Source organism: Filicampus tigris, chromosome 11 (genome assembly GCF_054856515.1).
Source record: "Filicampus tigris isolate MCC_2025a chromosome 11, RoL_Ftig_1.0, whole genome shotgun sequence".
NCBI classification, from domain to species: domain Eukaryota; kingdom Metazoa; phylum Chordata; class Actinopteri; order Syngnathiformes; family Syngnathidae; genus Filicampus; species Filicampus tigris.
Genome location: NC_141227.1, coordinates 24,371,631 through 24,388,785, shown reverse-complemented (window position 1 = coordinate 24,388,785; position 17,155 = coordinate 24,371,631). Strand labels below are relative to the sequence as shown.

At 46.3% G+C, this 17,155-nt stretch overlaps 1 protein-coding gene across 1 annotated transcript; it reads right to left on the bottom strand.

Moving 5' to 3' along the window:
- Positions 1 to 177: 177 nt before the first annotated feature.
- On the bottom strand, positions 178 to 17,052 carry LOC147140267 (solute carrier family 22 member 7-like). Its single transcript, XM_086045755.1, has 8 exons — positions 13,207 to 17,052; positions 11,855 to 12,187; positions 11,639 to 11,765; positions 10,890 to 10,900; positions 10,339 to 10,561; positions 9,689 to 9,797; positions 8,182 to 8,391; positions 178 to 8,074 (listed from the first exon to the last, which is right to left on the bottom strand). Exons 1-8 carry the CDS (start codon positions 13,633 to 13,635, stop codon positions 8,026 to 8,028), a joined length of 1,491 nt encoding a protein of 496 aa, XP_085901881.1. The 5' UTR covers positions 13,636 to 17,052; the 3' UTR covers positions 178 to 8,025.
- Between the last annotated feature and the right edge of the window lie 103 nt (positions 17,053 to 17,155).

Sequence of the window (17,155 nt, the reverse complement as noted above, 5' to 3'; positions counted from 1 at the left end):
ATCAAAACGAAATGCATCCCAAATCAAGCATGCACTTCTTCTTCTTCTACAATTCATGAAATTGTCTTCTCGGTGTTTGTTCACGTCCGCTGAGGCACAGGCACGTGCACAGACGGGGGGGGGGGGGGGGGGGGGCCCGATGGGGGGGGGGGGGGGGTTGCGCAAGTAAGAGGAAGGACGCTCATGGCCAAAATTATTCATACAAGAAAAGATCAGAACAGTAAATGGGTTACAGGGGCGTAGAAAAGACGGGGGGCTGAGCGGGAAGCGGCCCCAGGCATCACCCAGCACCAAATGCAGGCATAACAAGAAGAAATCTTCCGTCCAACCCCAACACAGGAGGAAAAAAAGAAAAGAAAAAAAACAGAACACTTTTTTTTTTTCATAGCCAGGGCAAAAGGGCTGCTGCTAGAGCACCACCTGCCCCTGAAACTGACTAACATTTATTAGTCAATGATCATTTTACATTTTTAAATAAATATTATCCAAAGTATAGTTTTGGGGGTTTTTTTGGTCCCAAAAGATAGGGGCAGGGATTGCAGAGTCACCCACACAACATGACTAAGTCCAACATTTTTCATGATACAAAGGTTGTTGACGTGTTGGAACTGTCAAATGTTCAAGAGTCAAGATGTTTATTTGTCATGCAGCAACAACAACAACAGTAATTTCTCGCTTTGCTAGCTTCCCCTCCCCTCATACAAAGAATTAAAAAAAAGACCGCGAGCAATAGTGAAGTTAAATACTATACTGCGATGTACCTGAGAAGAATTCCCCCCAAAAACAAAACAAAAAAGAAAAGCATATTTGAGTTTTGCAGTCGTAAGAGTTGAGTTAGTGCAAAGAAAGACAATGTAGTCAAACATGACTGTGCAACTGGAATCTACATTAGCTAATCAATACGCGGGAAGCTTTATGACTGGCCGGGCTTCTTACGGGATGAAAAGGCTCCATTCCATATTGGAAGCTACTCGAGTGAGCCGCTCAATGAAAGGAACAAATGAATACAAATAAAATAAGGGGGGTGGGGGTGGGGGTTAAGGGGGGTTAAGGGGGGCTTGACTTATGAGTTTAATTTGTTTTGTGACAGTCTTGGCGTCATGGAAGGCTCATTAAGGTCGCCGAGCTACTGTGCGCTGCCTCCTCCTGCAGTGCGGCCTATTCATGACAAACGTTACAAATGTTTTCATCTACTTGTACATCCATTTAAGACACCGAGGCAAAGAGAGTCAAAAGAATCTCGACAAAATCAAAATCAAACCAGTTGCGCGTGTTCACGTCGAGTGCTGCGCACACGCGCGCTCGGCGTGGCCACGCTAAGCGCGAGTGAGCCGAGTGCTTTCAAAGCAACGGCTGAGCAGCCAAATGTCCCGGGACTTTTACTCGCTCCAAACGTGGCAGGCACGCGGACAGCAAACTGGTGTCATTCCGACACCGTTCGCCTGTTTGGGTGGCAAAATCTTGGTGCTTTCATTTCGAGTCCACGGTGGTGGCATTTGGAGCCTAAATGTGGAGAACCGTGTCCCAGGATTTATGGCCCTCACCGCCAGCTCGTCAGTGACGCAGGGTGGTGGTCGTGCCTTCTGTCATCCGCCGTTACATCCAAAAGCAAAAACGTCCGTTGTCAACGCATTTGCTGCCTTTCGAGCGTTTACTGCCACTGACGTTTATATTCGTCTGGCATCTTTTTCAAGGGCAAGGCGCGCAAGAGGGTCTTCGACCAATTTCATGACTAACAGATCGCCGCGGTGGCAACGGTGCGTCGCTTTGGATTTGAGACCGGCACAGATTTTGAGTCAAAGATAAGGTTCGGCGGTGAATCTCGCCTCGTCCCGTCGATTATGAGGGAGAGAAATGCCAACACGTCGGGAATCGGACAAGTTTAAGCAGCTGCCACTCCACCAGAGTGTGAAGTTTTGATTTATGGTATAAAACTTGGATGTGTTGCAGCAGGTCATAGAAAGCGTGTGTCGTGATGGTGAGAAAAGATGACACAGTTCATGAGTGAGTGGCAAATGCCATGTAAAAAAAGCCACTGGCGTTCAAAGAGAGCTAAAATTCCAAACCTCTGAGTGCTGCATGATTCCGCAATGACTTTAGTTGGTGTAAAATAAACAAAAAAATCCTCCCAAGCTCGGAGGCAGGGATCTTCGATGTATTTGATTCATCATTTCAGCCCTAAAGTGAAGACTTGGGCCGAATATATTTCTGTATTTTAATGTTGGCCAAGATGTCGTTATTTCGAGTGCTATGTCATTTTTTGGGGTGGCGTTTGTTGTAAAAAAACGAATACATTTAGCTGTAACAAATGAGCGTACGCTTGTCGTTTTTTTCCATTGTAGGTGAAAGGCCTTTCTGGTCCAAACCACGCACGCACCCACCACCGCAGGTTACGCTGTCCACTCCCAGGCCTTAACATGCTCCCGTGGTGTTTCCACTGACAACAGTAACAAAAGCCGCGCTCGCAGCGACCACCAGCATCCCCGCTGAGTCTTGGACAATGTCTGCCAGCTCACGGGGAATATACTGTTGAGGCGCTCGGGAGGGGGGGGGGGCAGGGGGCGGGCTGAGGTTGGAGGGCTTTTAAAGAGGCTTTAACTGTGGAGCAAGAGGATGATCTCTTCATGAAAGCCACGCAAGCTGTCACCGAGTCCCATTCACAACTGGCCTTCACGCGCTATTGTTCTGTGCCCGAGGGCTGAGCGAGCGAGTCGTGTCGGCCGGACGATCGGCAAAGATGCGCCGAGCCCTCACGCAGTCTTCATGCCGTTTTGACAACAGTAATAACCCAAATTGCTGCCACTCGATGACTTTCCCCAAGGTCAGCCCATATGCGCAAAAACGAAACTATTTTAAAATGTCGTTCTTTCGCACAGGCGCTACCAAGTTTGTGTGCACAGGGCGGAGGTGCAACAATGAATCGATTCATTGACAACTGTCATGACTAACTAACAGATTGGGAATCGCATCCTGGGCTGGTTCGTGAAAACTTACTGAGGCCTTTTTTCAAAGTTGCACAATAAACCTATAAAATATGGATTTTGTGAATTTATTTTTGCCAGGCATGATATGTGTGCAAAGTTTTGTGAGTTTTTGTGCATGCTCAGACCCTCACCTGTGGTCCCTTCTCAAGGTTTCTTCTTTTTCCCTGAAATGGGATTTTCAGCCCGGTTGGGGGCTTGATGTCATGGGATGTCGCTGATCTTTGTCGCCTGTGGACCTATGAAGCTCTTTGAAACTCTTTTATGAACAATGCCTGTATAAATAAACTTCCTGCGACTGCAGGAGCTTTAGCTCCGACTTAACTTTGCTTCGTAGAAGACGCATGGGTGGGAATTCTTTACATATGCCTGGTAAAAAACAGATCATGAAAACACGCAAATATGAAATTGTTTGTCTAGCACAGTGTGTGTGCAAAGGTTGCTCTTTTGCACGTTTTTAGGCCCTCAAAAACAACTTTGCTTTGTTTTGCTTGCCACAGCAACAGCATTAGATGAAATACATTTTCAACGTCTTTACATGCACCACCTAACGTTTGAAGTTGATTGGATTAAATTACTAGGAGGAGTTTGTTAAAATACAACATCCGTTATGAGCCAAATGTGGGTAAAATGACTGCAGACAGCAGGACAAGTACAAATTTGAACAGAGACGTACACAAAGCATTTTTTTTTACACCGCTTGTGCAATATTTGGGGTGTTTTCCTTTGTTCTTGGGCTCTGTCAGGAATTTTAAATATGAGTTTCTTGTTTTCAATGCCTGTTGGAAGACCTTCATTTCTTTATTGAAGTACTGTAAATAGAAATATAGGTATATGAATAGGTTATTTCTATGTTGCTGATTTTCACAGATTCTAAGCATTCACAGAAGTGGTGTGCAAAGGTGGCACATCATTTAATATGAAGTCGGTTTCTTTGCTGCGGAAACTTGGCATCTTTGAGCCTTCACAAGTGCATCACTCTCAGGTGTCAAATCGCCAGTCACTGCCAATTTCACATTGTCATTGAAATGGTCATCAGCCTTCCAGTGGACACAGTTAGCTGCAACAGTTACTTGGACTGAAAATTGCCATTCATGTTTTTCTCTAGCCCCTCGTTCGACAGCCCTGATGGAGACAATTATGATGAGGACATTCTTGGCTCGGTCAAAACGGATCTGGAACGTTTTACGTGTGTGTGGAAAATGAAGAGGACGTAACAGTTCCAAAAGAAGTCAGCAGCGTGAAGTCCCGCCCCCCCCCCAAACCGCTACTTGATTTTGGATTAGCGCACTGTGTGCTCGCCTGCCAGCCTCAGTTGCCACCATCTTTGTTTTGGTTTAAGCCCCCGGAGGCTATTTTTAGAGCGCAGGGCGGAGGCGAGGAGCAGCCGGGATTAGCATTTGAAAAGAGATACTGCTAATTCATCTGCTAACGCTAACTGCGCTAGCCCCCGGCTGGCCCGATGAGCAACAAGCAAAAGACTGGGCCGGCGTCAAATTCTTTTTTGGGGAGGGTCAGGGTTGCAGTTTGATGTGAGTCATCCCTTGAATGTAGCGTTATAATAAAAATAAGATGGTGGAGGCTATATTTGAGGGCCGATGACATAATAATCATTTAGCAGCCTTGACACTTGTGGTGAGTAATGTCCTGTATACAACATTATGATGAAAATAAGTAGGAGGAAGCTGTACTTGAAGGCTGACGACATCATAACACCTCACCGGCAATGACATTTGTATAGTGTCATGTCCTTTATAGGAGGTGATTATGGAAATAAGAAGCCTGATGGATGGCCTGCATCACAAGGAGGCCGCATTTGAAGGCACTCATCAGGGTTGCAGTTTGTCTTGTCATATCTCGGTGTCATTATGAAAATAAGAAGCCCAATTGAAGAACAATAATGACCTAACACCTGCCAAAGGAGGCAATTCCTTCAAACGTGGCCTTCTCGTTCCTTCGAATGGGCAATGCTTGACGATACTGGTGAGTCATGTACTGTGTATGAGGTTATTTTGTAAATGAGAAGACGTATTGAGGGCCTGCGTCATAGGGAAGGCACATCACCATCAGGGGCTACTGCTGGTGAGTAATGTCCTGTAAATAAGATTTGGACCAGACAGACAAGACATGCTGCATTCGAAGGCCGGTCACATCATAACCACTGACCAGGATTTCAGTTTGGTCTATTTGAAATGATTGATCTTGTTCTTTTCAAGAGCACAAAAACCTGGCATTGGAGCAGAGTGTGTAGACATTTTATATCTCTCCTATAGTACTATAGTTACACCCCCCCCACACTTTTTTTTTTTTTTAATTTGACGCACAGGACTTGAATCAGTACTTGTTTTTCTACACAATAATCTGTATTTCCACTGAAGTGCAGAGAGTGTGAGTACTTTTGTCACCAGTGCATATGTCCCAGTTTGACAGTTTGAAGTGTTTCCAGAGTGTCTGCCAGGAGTCAGTCAGAAATAAATCCCACGTTTCAGATACCAGCTGCTGGTGTACTACTCACACGATGGCGCATTGTTGTTGCATTTGATCTAAACCACGCCTTCATGTCAAGTCAAGTCAAGTCAAATGTATTTCTATAGCCCTTCATCACAAGAAAGTCTCAAAGGGCTTCACATGGCCACAACATATGAACGACATCCCTTGATCTTAACTCCCAAGAGGGCAAGGAAAAACTCCAAAAACCCCATCTGGGGAAAAATGAGAAACCTTGAGAAGGGACCACAGATGGGGGAATCCCACTTCCGGGATGATCGGGCTGCGATGGATGCCGAGTGGGCAACATTGAGCACATACTATGATACTTATGCTTATACTATGATACAATGTTGGTTCAAATAATGTGAAAATCAATCAAATGAAGTGCCGCAGGAAGACGACTTGGGTGAAGTGGCTCCCTGCCCAGTTGGCCATGTTGATTGTTATTATGGTTGTTTTTTTTTTTTTAACAATCTGGAATGAGTTGTGGGATCACAAGCTGGTTTGCTTGAAATAAAAAAAAAATCTGATCAGTGAATTCATAAAAAGAGAGGGAAAGGTCCTTGATATTTCACAAATCAAAATAAACCTCAGACCACCTTATCGCAAGAATTGCGCAACTCCCTTCAAAGAATCGAAGTGAGATGCCTGCTGCTAAATGTTGAACCATCTTTCCGACACATGAGAGGTTATCAAGAATTTCAAGATGGGTTTGGCACAACAAACCCCCCGCCCCCCCCCCACCCCCCCAGTTAATCTCACGTGTCAGCGGCGTTGGTGAGCTACTTACATAATGGCTGATAGCACTACGGCCTGGCTTGGAATTTGGACTGTATTCCCCTCAAGGTGGTCTGTGATCCGACGCGCTTCCGGTCAGCATGCCATGCAAAGAAAGGAAGCGGGTCCTCGTTAGACAGAACCCCAATTTAACTTGGGCTTCAACAAAATGATGCACAAGTAGAACATGCAGACAAGTATCACGAGGAAAGAACAAATAACAATAGAAAAAAGGGGCAACTAGAAACGCCTTTTTGTTTGCAAGAATCTGCTGTATGCGCTATCGCAAGTCAAAACGGGGTACAGTAATCCCCCCGCCCCCTCCGTCCCCATGGGGGTTACGTTTCAGACTAGCCCACAATAAGTGAAATCCATGGATAGAATTACCCGATTTAGATACTCCGTAGGCATCTTTTTATAGCATTTATGAGACTTAATTTTCATGAAGGTCCTTAAACAACCTTTAAAATGACTCCAAACACATTTCAAAACATAAAATATTGAGAGCAGCAAGAAAAATGGTCAAATAATGTACAATGTACCGATGCCCCCATGCAACAAACTTCAACTTGAAATCTCATAATATGCAGCAATAATCACGCCCAAATGTTTGCATCCTAAAATCAACTTCCAGCCATGGCTGAGCTGAAATACTTGCTGTTTTCATTCTTCTTTCAAATTCACACGTCAAGCAAAATAGTCTGCCGCCATCTAGTGGTTGATAATGGAATTACACCCAACATAAACAGAAGGTGCCGTTCGTCCAATCATGCACAGTACAAGTTTGCGGTTTGGTTGGCTGACTTTCTTTTGATGTGAAAATGACCCCCGTACTGGAGGTGATGTTGATGTCTGCTGACTTGTAATCACGTTTGCAGCTGTCCCCCGCAGGGCCCAAGGCCAACCCCTCCCGAGGAGTAAAGAGAATCCTTGAACCTTGAGCACAAAAACAATGGCCAGTGTTTATGTGACTCAAGTGGTGAGGAAGGTTTGGAAATTTTTGGGCTGGGCGGGAGTTTGGTACGTCTTTCCAGGGGAGCGCAGCGGACGTTCCGTCCTAAAGCTTCTTGCTCGCAATGCTTATGGGAACAGCTGCGCACAGAAATAGACTCTTTACGGCTCACATGTACACAGCGCTAACAGGAGCCGCCCCCCCCGCCCCCCCCGCGCTTGAAACATCACCTTGCGCACCTCCGGCCAGGTGGGGCAGACTTTGACTTTGACATTGTCAGCTGCCACAACGCCGTTTTCGCTGCACAGGTCCCCGACGTACGCCTTTGGAGAGCAATTTTACTGGCTTGCACTCAATGACGCTTTGTTTCTTGACATTCTCACATTTTTGTGGTATGCTTTTATTTGCGCCGCACAATTATGAGGAAGCTCTTTTTGACTCTTTCAGTGTCTGTTGCAATCTGCTGATGCCTCTTTGCGGGGTGATGCTTGCACTCAATGAAGCTTTGTTTCTTGACATTCTCACATTTTTGTGGTATGCTTTTATTTGCGCTGCACAATTTTGAAGAAGCTCTTTCTGACTCTTCCAGTGTCTGCTGCAATCTGCTGATGCCACTAAGTTCAGAGACCACTTCCTGTCCATCAAATGTGACGTGTTATCTTGGTCTCATGATGTCCAAATGTGAACCGTGTGCATTTTTAGCTTCATCATGGAAATGTCACTACGAAGCCCAATCTTGCCAAATGTTTATGAGCAGTGCTAATTAGCACTAAGCGCCTAACTCAACCAACCCCATACCGTATCAAGCCCAGTCCCTTTTTTACATCATGTGCTATTCTTGGGCTCCAGAGGAATATCTTCTTGTCCTTTTGAACTAAACCCCAAAAACAACCAAAAAAAAGGGAAGTTAGCTAAGACGCTATAAGACAGACAGGCGGACAGGCATTGGGCGATTAGACGCCGACGAGTGAGGCGACCCACCCTCCGGGCTCCTCCACGTCCTGGATGGTGTCGGGCAGCCTGAGGTTGAGGGTCTCGGGCAGCAAGAGCACCAGCAGGCCGCACGACGCCGCGCAGGCGCATAGGAGCGCCTGGGGGAGGAGGGGCCACACGTCCGCCAGGAGGAGCACCAGAGGAGCCACAGACACGCCCATCCGACTCAGCACGCCCGTGAAGCCCAAACCGTTCTGTCTGAACAGAACACATTTGCCATCTTCAACACACCTCATACACTTCTAAATGTTCACAGTCGCATCGCTTTGACTGCTCCCAAAGCGGCCTTTGTATTGCCAACTAAACTGTGACGCTAGCTTACCTGTCCGTGTGGGTTTTGAAGTGCCGAATGAAATTGAAACAGTGACGTCTTCATTGCGTCAGCTGCAAACTTGCATTTGGCCAACGTCATCGACAAGATAATCAGTGAATTCCTAGTCAATGACCTTTGTAGCCGCTCCCATCACTGTTGGTGTTTAGGTAGCCGCTTCACACCGGCTAGCGAGCAACAACGCTAACTGGGTTGCCAGGTTGGCGTGAATGAAACAAACAATGTCTTTATGTCTTTCCTTCCTAAAATGGAAAACTGTGTTCAAACGCAGCTTTCCAACTATAAACAAGATGACTCGTCAAAACATGTACAGTTCAAGGCTCAAGTCAAAGTGAAGTCTTTCCAAAGTTTTGGGCAAGCACGTCTCAAGTCCTAAAAATGGCAACTCGAGTCCGACTGGAGTCAAGTCATATGACGGCCATCTCTGAAGTACACTCCAGTTACTCAACTGTACGTCTCCAGTGAACATCATTAGCTAATTGAATATAGCCTACCACCGCTAGTGTAAACCACTTGAAATCCTTAACAGGTGCTTGAGACAGAGTGGAAAGAGCCACTGGTGCTCTAACGCATTTCTTTTATTGAATAAACGTGAACAAGGAAGGGGTCAGGAGAGCACACCTGCCGCTAAGCTCAACTGACAGCGTCACCGAACATCATCGTGGCGGACGCTGTCGCTCGCATATAGCAGGTCGATAGAATGTCCTCGTACGTTCACTCCCACGTCACTCAACAGAGCACACCTGCCATTTCAAGGCACACACACACACATTCACAAACATTCACATTCACAGCTACAGTCAGGATGAGCTACAACGTGTGGATGGTGACCCCAAGTGTAGTGAAGGGCTTTTTAGCCAATGAATATACTGGTCTGGCTCACTTGAGAGGTGAATGTGAAAATCATATTTAGGTTCTATACGCCACTAATGCACAATATTGACATCCTATTTAATATATATAATGTTAGATGTAATGTTGCCTCTAATTTATGTTCTATACACTTGCACTATATCCTATTCAGTAACGATGCAACTTGCTCACCAACAGGGGGCGGCAGATGAGCACAAAGTAAGCTCTGCTCCTGAATGAAGTTGCTCTTGTCACGCACCGCTGGGGTGGGAGCAAGCCGACAGACGAGCAGCCGACAAGGGAGCGCCTCACCTGAGCACGGTGGAGTACAGCTCGGCGGTGTGCAGGAAGATGGTCGTGAAGGAGGCCTCCAAAAGCCCTTTCCCCAAGATGGCCACCGCGGAACGCGCATGCCACATACCTACACAAGGCAACAAGATGAAGGATTTCATTTTTAAATGCCGGTCTGTGGAAAAGAACACAGAAGACTGCCCGACCCGAGCCCCGGCACGCCACAAATAGTCCCGGAAGACTCCACGCAAGATGGAATCTTCCTCCGCTTCAAATAGTCCTGCTTTCTGTTGGACTGTCGAAAAGGCACATATTAATGTGTTGTATACAAAGAATTGTGCTGATATTGTCAGGACTCTTCTACTGTGTGTAGACAAAGTAACTTAGCCCAATTATGACATCACAACAGGACAAATCAGATTGCGTATGAAGTGCTGCCTCCGCCAGTGAAAATGCTGTCATTGACTTGAGAGGCGCTCGAGTTTTTGTCACACTGTTCACCTTGTTGGAACCTCCCAACCTCCGTCCTGGTCGTCATGGTAACGAATGCCAAGACAATTTCATTTACGTTCATCTCGTATCGACATCATATCAAACGTATGTACGGACCTCGAATGTAGCATACGGAGCTGCTATGGAACGTCTTCGTCAATCCGCATCCGGCATTTGACCTTTGGGCACAAAGATGTTGATGCCGATGCAGGTTCCCGTCAGCACCAGCGTGCCGACGAGGCACGGCCGGCGACCGATCCGGTTGATCAGAAGGTAAATCAGCAGCTTGGCGGGAACCTCGATGGCGGCGTACACGAAGTGCGTCAGGTACACGTTGAGGCCGAAGCCGACCGGGTTCAAGCTGATGCCGGAGTACGTCATCGCCGTGCCGTACCTGACGCTCTTCATGAAAAAAAGTTACAGTATTACATGATCAAGTTGGTATTTTATGTTTAAAAGAAAAATTCACACATTTTTGGGACCAAAAAATTGGGACAATATTTTGAGACGAAAGTAGGTCTGTATGCAATAAACTGCCCCCTGGTGGTCAACACATGCACCATAATGAGCAGCGCAATGCTCATTGAATCATCATGTCGCACAAACGCTTTCCTTCTGTGATTGAATGACATCATTACTCTATGATGTTGTTAAGCACAATATTGTGTGATACAAAAAAAGAAAACAAAAAACAATACTGTGTAATACAGTGATTGTCAATGAGTGGTACGCGGGCTCCATCTAGTGGTACAATAAAAAACACTGTACAGTACAATGACAACTACATACAGTGATTTCTTTTTTTTTTGGGGGGGGTGTCCAAGATAGTTGCATTTAATCTTTAAGTGCTGTTTGATTTTAAACTTGTGTTTTGGCGTAATTTAGATTTAACTTTGGTTATCAAAGAGATTCACGGTTTGCTCCCTCCCCCAAAAAAGAAGTAAGAATACAAGATTAAATTTGTACATTTTTAAAAAAGGTAAAGTCCAAATATAAAGATTGAAGTTGTATTATATTCAGGAAAAAACACAAGTTATTTTGTTGTTGTTGTTGCATTTTTTTGTAAAAAACAAAACAAAAAACATCATATGTCAAGATTCCTGTTCTATTTTTGGTCAATAAAAAAGACTTTATAAGATTATTGTATTTTTTCCCTGAATATTATAACATTACAGTTTTTACCCCAAAAATTGAAAGATACTTTTTCAACCAAAAAGGACCAATGTTGATATAACAGTTTTCCCAAGAAAAAAGTTGCAATATTTGGAAAAAAGAAAGTATTGTTGAAAGATAATTTTGAAAAAATGAAGAAAAAATAAAGCGAAAATCCTACGCTTGGATGTTGCATTTTGTGTGCATACAAGGGCGTGACATTGCAAGTTGCAATATGACAAAACGAAAATGGCATGATGTCAACAAAAAGACATGACACATGCAGTGTGATGTGCAAAGAGGTGCGTCAATGTTGCGTGGACTCACAGAGCGTGACGGAGAGCAGGCCGATGCCGGCCAGCGACATCCCGCTGAAGAATCGGAGCGCGGCGAAGGCCTCGTACGAATCGGCGACAGCACGTAGGAAAGCGACAGGCCGATTCTCCTCCCGTAACTGCACACAAACGCCCGCAGGAAGTCAGGGAAACGCCCATAGTTTCACAAGCGGATGCCAAAGCACTACTTTTCGAGTAGACATGGCTTTGGCCTGACTAAATGAAGCTCCTCTTCGCTCTCCAACACAGTTCCTTGAATGGTGTGTTTTTTTTTTTTTTCTTGGGTGGGGTTGATGGCATTTGAGTTGATTGCAGATGGACGATAGGAGCGATTTGCGTTAAGAGCTTGGTCACCAAACAAAGTGCACTTGTAAGTGAAGGCAGGAGTGTATTTGGTTTTTGGTGTGTGTGTGAGTGTGTGAATGTAATGGTACTTATCAGAGAGCACTCCAAACAAGAGGGAGCCCAGCATCAATCCCACGAAGAAAATGCTGCTGCTGCTGGCTTGGGGGAGATGCTTCCGCTCGCACACCAGGTCCCGCTAAGCACCACCACCGCCACAACACTCACAAGTCAGGCCACTCGTGTCTCAAGGCACTGCAGTACTTTGGTCAGGCAAATATATTTCTGTATTTTGCGCTATATAGACACGCGCACGCGCACGAGTGTGTGTGAGGTCAACTCATAAAGATAGAAAGCGGACTTGCAGAAGACGTCTCCGTGCATGATCCCAAAAGTTTATGAGTCAAAAGTCGCCGAGGAAGACCGCCATCTTTTGTTTGATGTTTAATGGCGTATTGCGTGATTGCTCCATACTCCTTTCGGATTCCCGTCGTTGAAATTTGCTGTTGTGTTGGACGAGCCGGTGTACCTAATGAAGTGGCCGGAGACATAGGGGCATTCAAACTGTTTTGTGAAAATTATTTGCGTTCATTCATTTGTTTATTGTAAATTATGACATAAGATTATGATATAAATATTTCAAAATATAAACGGGTCATTCATTTACTGCCAATGTTTAAATGAAAAATAAGTTCATACATTGAAGTTATAAAAAAAAAAATGGGTTCGTTATTTTATTTAAAAAAAATAAAATGCTGTAAAACTATATTGAATGTATAACTACATTTTAAATGTATGACTTTGTTGCTTTAAATAATCAAAAATACTCAAATAAAGCTTTCACCTGCAATTGAACATTTTTCAAATGTAGTCTTTTTTTATTTACAATAACATTTACTAAATCCATTACAATAAATAAAACATAAGAATGAATTACGATTGTATCATTACAATAAACCACCTTTTCACATGTACTTAATTTATTCACACACATAATTAGTTCTAAATGAATCAAAAGAAAAATAGCAAAATCAACTTTACTTTGAAAAAAAATGTGATTAAATGATTAGCACTTATAGTCCAATTCATTGAGATGAGACTGAATTATTTGATCATTACAATTGTTACCATTTTAAATGCACCCTTGAACACCTTAAAATGTTTTAAAACATTTGCCCAAAAAGTCAGAGAAGCTGTTGCGGAAGCGGCGGCGCGCACCTCGGTGACGATGGTGGACGAGAAGGTGGAATTGTCGTAAATCCAGCCGCGGCGACATTGGGCGGCGGGCGTGGCCCCCGACCGGTTTCCCGCCATAGGCGAGGACGACTCGGCCCGCATCCCGCACGCCGGCGGCCCGCCGTCGTCGCCGCCGGCCCGCCGGGCCTCGCTCGGGTGGCGGTGAGGCGGCACGGCGCCGATGAAATTGTTGATCAGGAAGTTGCAGGGCAGCATCATGCGCCGGATGGTCATCTGGACCGCCAGGAGCACCTGGAAGGGGCCCGAGGCGCCCGCCTGCTCCGGGACGGCGTCGGACGTCGTGGTGCCCGGCCTGCCGCGATGGCGCCGGAGACCGGAGCGCCGCTCCCAAAAGGACGCTTGAGTCAAGCGCGTCCTTATCGTTAAGGCCACCTTTGGACGACAGCACATTGTTCAGCGTTACGACATCATCGGCACGTGCCGCCTAAGGGCACTCCACGGGGAATCGGACGAAGCAAATTGATCATTGCGTACTTACGCTTCGGTGCCTGTGGATTCAAGAGGGGGTTTTTCCAAGATTTCGCCCCCAAAAATACCTGGATATGCATATATCATGTATTCATCTTACACACACACACACACATATATATACACAGGCATGGGCCGGTATCACATTCGGACAGCAGTAAGATAGCCACAAGCAAAAATATTACGGTATCACCATATTAAAATTGAAAACATGATCTTATTTTCAAAGAAACTATCGAATATTTCTTGCATTTGTTGCATGTCTACCACGTTAACGTGAAATAAATGAGTCAATAAACGTTTATATCGTTGTTCGATTTGAAATCTTAGTAAGTCACAGGGTGCCATCAGCGGCGAGCTATTTTTAGAACAGAGCCGCGGGCTACTCTCGTTTGCGCACACGCCGGTACCTTTTGAATTTGGGGGGGGGTTTGTTTTTCAGGACAATTCACGGTTCAAAAAGGCATCCGTGTTTGCAGTCTCCCTCTTGTCTTGGCCTCCCTCCTCCTCCATGCGTAAGTGCTCACCCCTCCCCTCTCTGCTCACAGAGAAGGCGTTAAAAGGAAAGTTAATTGGAGGCATTTAACTTGAAACTTGTTTGCTCAACTCTGCAAGCAGCCAATCCTATTGTGTCCTTCTTCGACATCCCCTCAAAAAAAGAAAAGAGCGGCTCGTTATCGGTGACAATCGGCACTAGTATACTTCTAGAAAGTGGCCCATGCCTACTTTCTTACATTATGCCTTAGGAATACCATCAATAGACGTACTTTCTGTTGGAAAGTGTTGAAACAAATCTTCAATTTGAGCAGAAAGGGCAACTGTTGGTCAGAGATACGTCGCAAACACGCACACACATGCAGACACACGGACGCGCACGCACACGCAGAAGATTCTCATGAGAAAGCCGATGCGGGGCCTCCACGGAAGCTGGGCCGCCCGCTGTTTGTGTCCAAAACACGCCGAGGGGGAGCATGCGTCACCGCTGCCCCCCCCCCCCCCCCTCCGGGGGGCCGCACAGGAAACGCTCGCTGTGGCCACTGACGAAAGGGCCAACAGGCCGCCGATTCCGTCAGGCAAAGTGTGGTCAAAAAGTGCAGCAACGAAAGGTTGCGTCGTCGCTCGTCAACACGAAGGACGATGAGGACGTCCCAGTCGACTTGGGGGACGCCCTGGACAAATGTCAAAGTGCTTTGTGGCAGGCCGCATTGTCGTTCGTTATGACTCGGAATCCATGCGTAGTAAATGTTGAGTCACCTCCTCCCGTGGTTACAAAAAGAGTAAACCGGTGCGACATTAGTGTGCCACAGGAAATGATCCAATGTCAATCCAATTATATTTTCCAATTAAAAGACTGTTTTGTTCATTTGTTTTACGCCAACCACGTATAGTAAAAGGCAAAACCAAATCAAATGTTCTTGCACTAGATGACAGAAGGTAAATAATGACCCTGTATTGACACTTTTCGCAAATCATTTTGCCAAGTGGTGTGCCGTGAGATTTTTTCCAATGGCAAATATGTGCCTTGGCTCAATTAAGGTTGACAAACACTGCGGTAAACAACTGGATAATTACTGCTAGTTTGGAGTTTCTTCACGTTACTTTTACCGACGGAACAAGAAGATGCTTGCAATCCCTCAACAGTAGGGATGTAACGATTAATCGAAAACCAATCGAAAATCGATTCCGCCTGATTCATCGAAAGTGGAGTTGATCAAATTCATCTAGAAAATGATGTCTTGAAACGGTTTTTCATTCCAGATGCATAGCATATTTTGAACGCGTCGATCAAACGATGCTTTTGCGCCAAACATCTTTGCGCATGGCGTTTGTGGATGGCTGCAGAACCACACTAGCGCACAGAGACAAGCATGGCAGCAATTAAAAAAAAAAAAAATCGAATCAAATCGAAAATCGGGAACTGAAAATGGAAAATCAAATCGAATGAACTTTTCTTCGAGTGCGAGGAAATGTGACGTCCAGAAAACGCGACGAGGTGTCGAGTTACAAAAAGCGGCAGCGACGTCTGGAGCGTCCCAAACAGAATGCAAAACGACTTCTTTGTGGCGTCAACAAGAAGCAGGTTCCCTTGCCGTAGTTAGCCGATAGTCAACCCATTCGGCATAGTTAAGCCGATTTGTGCTTGTTCAAGGTGACCTTCATTTGTGGTCAGAGGTGTGGCGTGGGGGGGGCTTGCTGGCTGAACTCCGGCTGGCGTAAGACGCTTTGTCTGGCGGACAACGACAATGGCCGCAAAGACAATGGCGGGCCTCCGTTTGGGCCAAACGGCGCATTTCTCGCCACTTCCTGCGCACGGACAAAGCCGACCCCAGCACACAACGGCTGCGTGGGGATATTTGGGATGTGATGTAACAGGTTGCCGGGAACCCGCCCCCCCCTCATCCTCCCCCGCACGCACGCACGCACACGCATCGGACAGTCGGCATATTACCTACGGCTGCGCCATTGGACACGAACTATGTTGTTTGTGTGTGCAGGAACAGGAAGGACTTGCGAGAGTTCAAAGGTCGGCAAATGCGGGTCGTCTTCCAGCTGCGTCCCGGGAGAGCAAAAAACGCTGGACGCACCGATGGAAAATCATCTTCATTGCTGGGGCAAAATGTCCGAGAGGGATTTACGTCAAACCATCGATCCTGCGTCAAATCTTTTCCTCTGTCTTGCGTTTGTTTCAAAAAACAAACACGGCGAGCCAGCGAGCCAGCCAGCGAGCCAGCCAGCCAGCCAGCGAGCCAGCCAGCGAGCTAGCTTGAGTCATGGGAACAAGACGGGTTTGCCGTTTGTGCGTGCGTGTCGGGGGTCCGTCCCAGCGGACCAATCTCCGGATCAGAGCGCAACACAAACAAACGTGACCCGGGCAAATATTTGGAGCCCGGCTCCAACGGCAGGGTCGGCTTCTTCCTTTTGCTCGAGTGCTCGAGACATTTGGCTTTTTGGGGGCAAAAGATGAAAATCAGACAAAAGTGGAGAAGTGGCGCTTTTCTTTCACGCTACTGACAGCTCCAGGTGTTCAGCAAGTCCGTCGGACAGAGCGCCTTTGGTTTGGAGAAGGCCGCTTTTCAAGTGAGCAAAACGATTGGCACGCGTGCACGGCCTTTTCCCTTGATTGCGTCAACATTGGATAGTGCTTTGGCCCTTTTTCTCTGTGAAAAGCGCCTTTGCTCTGAGGCAAACATGAAGACCAGAAAGCTGTGTGGGTGGAAAGCTGCACTTGGCCACTGTGAAAGCCAAATGTCTTTCAGTCCCCAACTAAAGCAAAGGCGTCGCGACCTTGCCGACCCGAGGCTTTTGGAGGGCGGCGTATCTTGCATCTTTCGAGGCTTGCTCGCCCAAAAACAACCCCCCCCCCCCCCCCCCGAAAAAAAAGCGCGCTACGCTCGGCTCAGCCTGCAAGACGAACGTATCAGAAGAGTGGAAGCAGACAATG

Excerpts from the sequence above, each read along its gene's own strand:
- LOC147140267 (XM_086045755.1), bottom strand. The coding sequence starts at position 13,635 with ATGTGCTGTCGTCCAAAGGTGGCCTTAACGATAAGGACGCGCTTGACT. Across the intron at positions 11,766-11,854 it reads AGCTTCATTTAGTCAGGCCA|TTACGGGAGGAGAATCGGCC; the intron begins AAGCCATGTCTA and ends GTTTGTGTGCAG. Across the intron at positions 9,798-10,338 it reads CAACATCTTTGTGCCCAAAG|GTATGTGGCATGCGCGTTCC; the intron begins GTCAAATGCCGG and ends TGCCTTGTGTAG.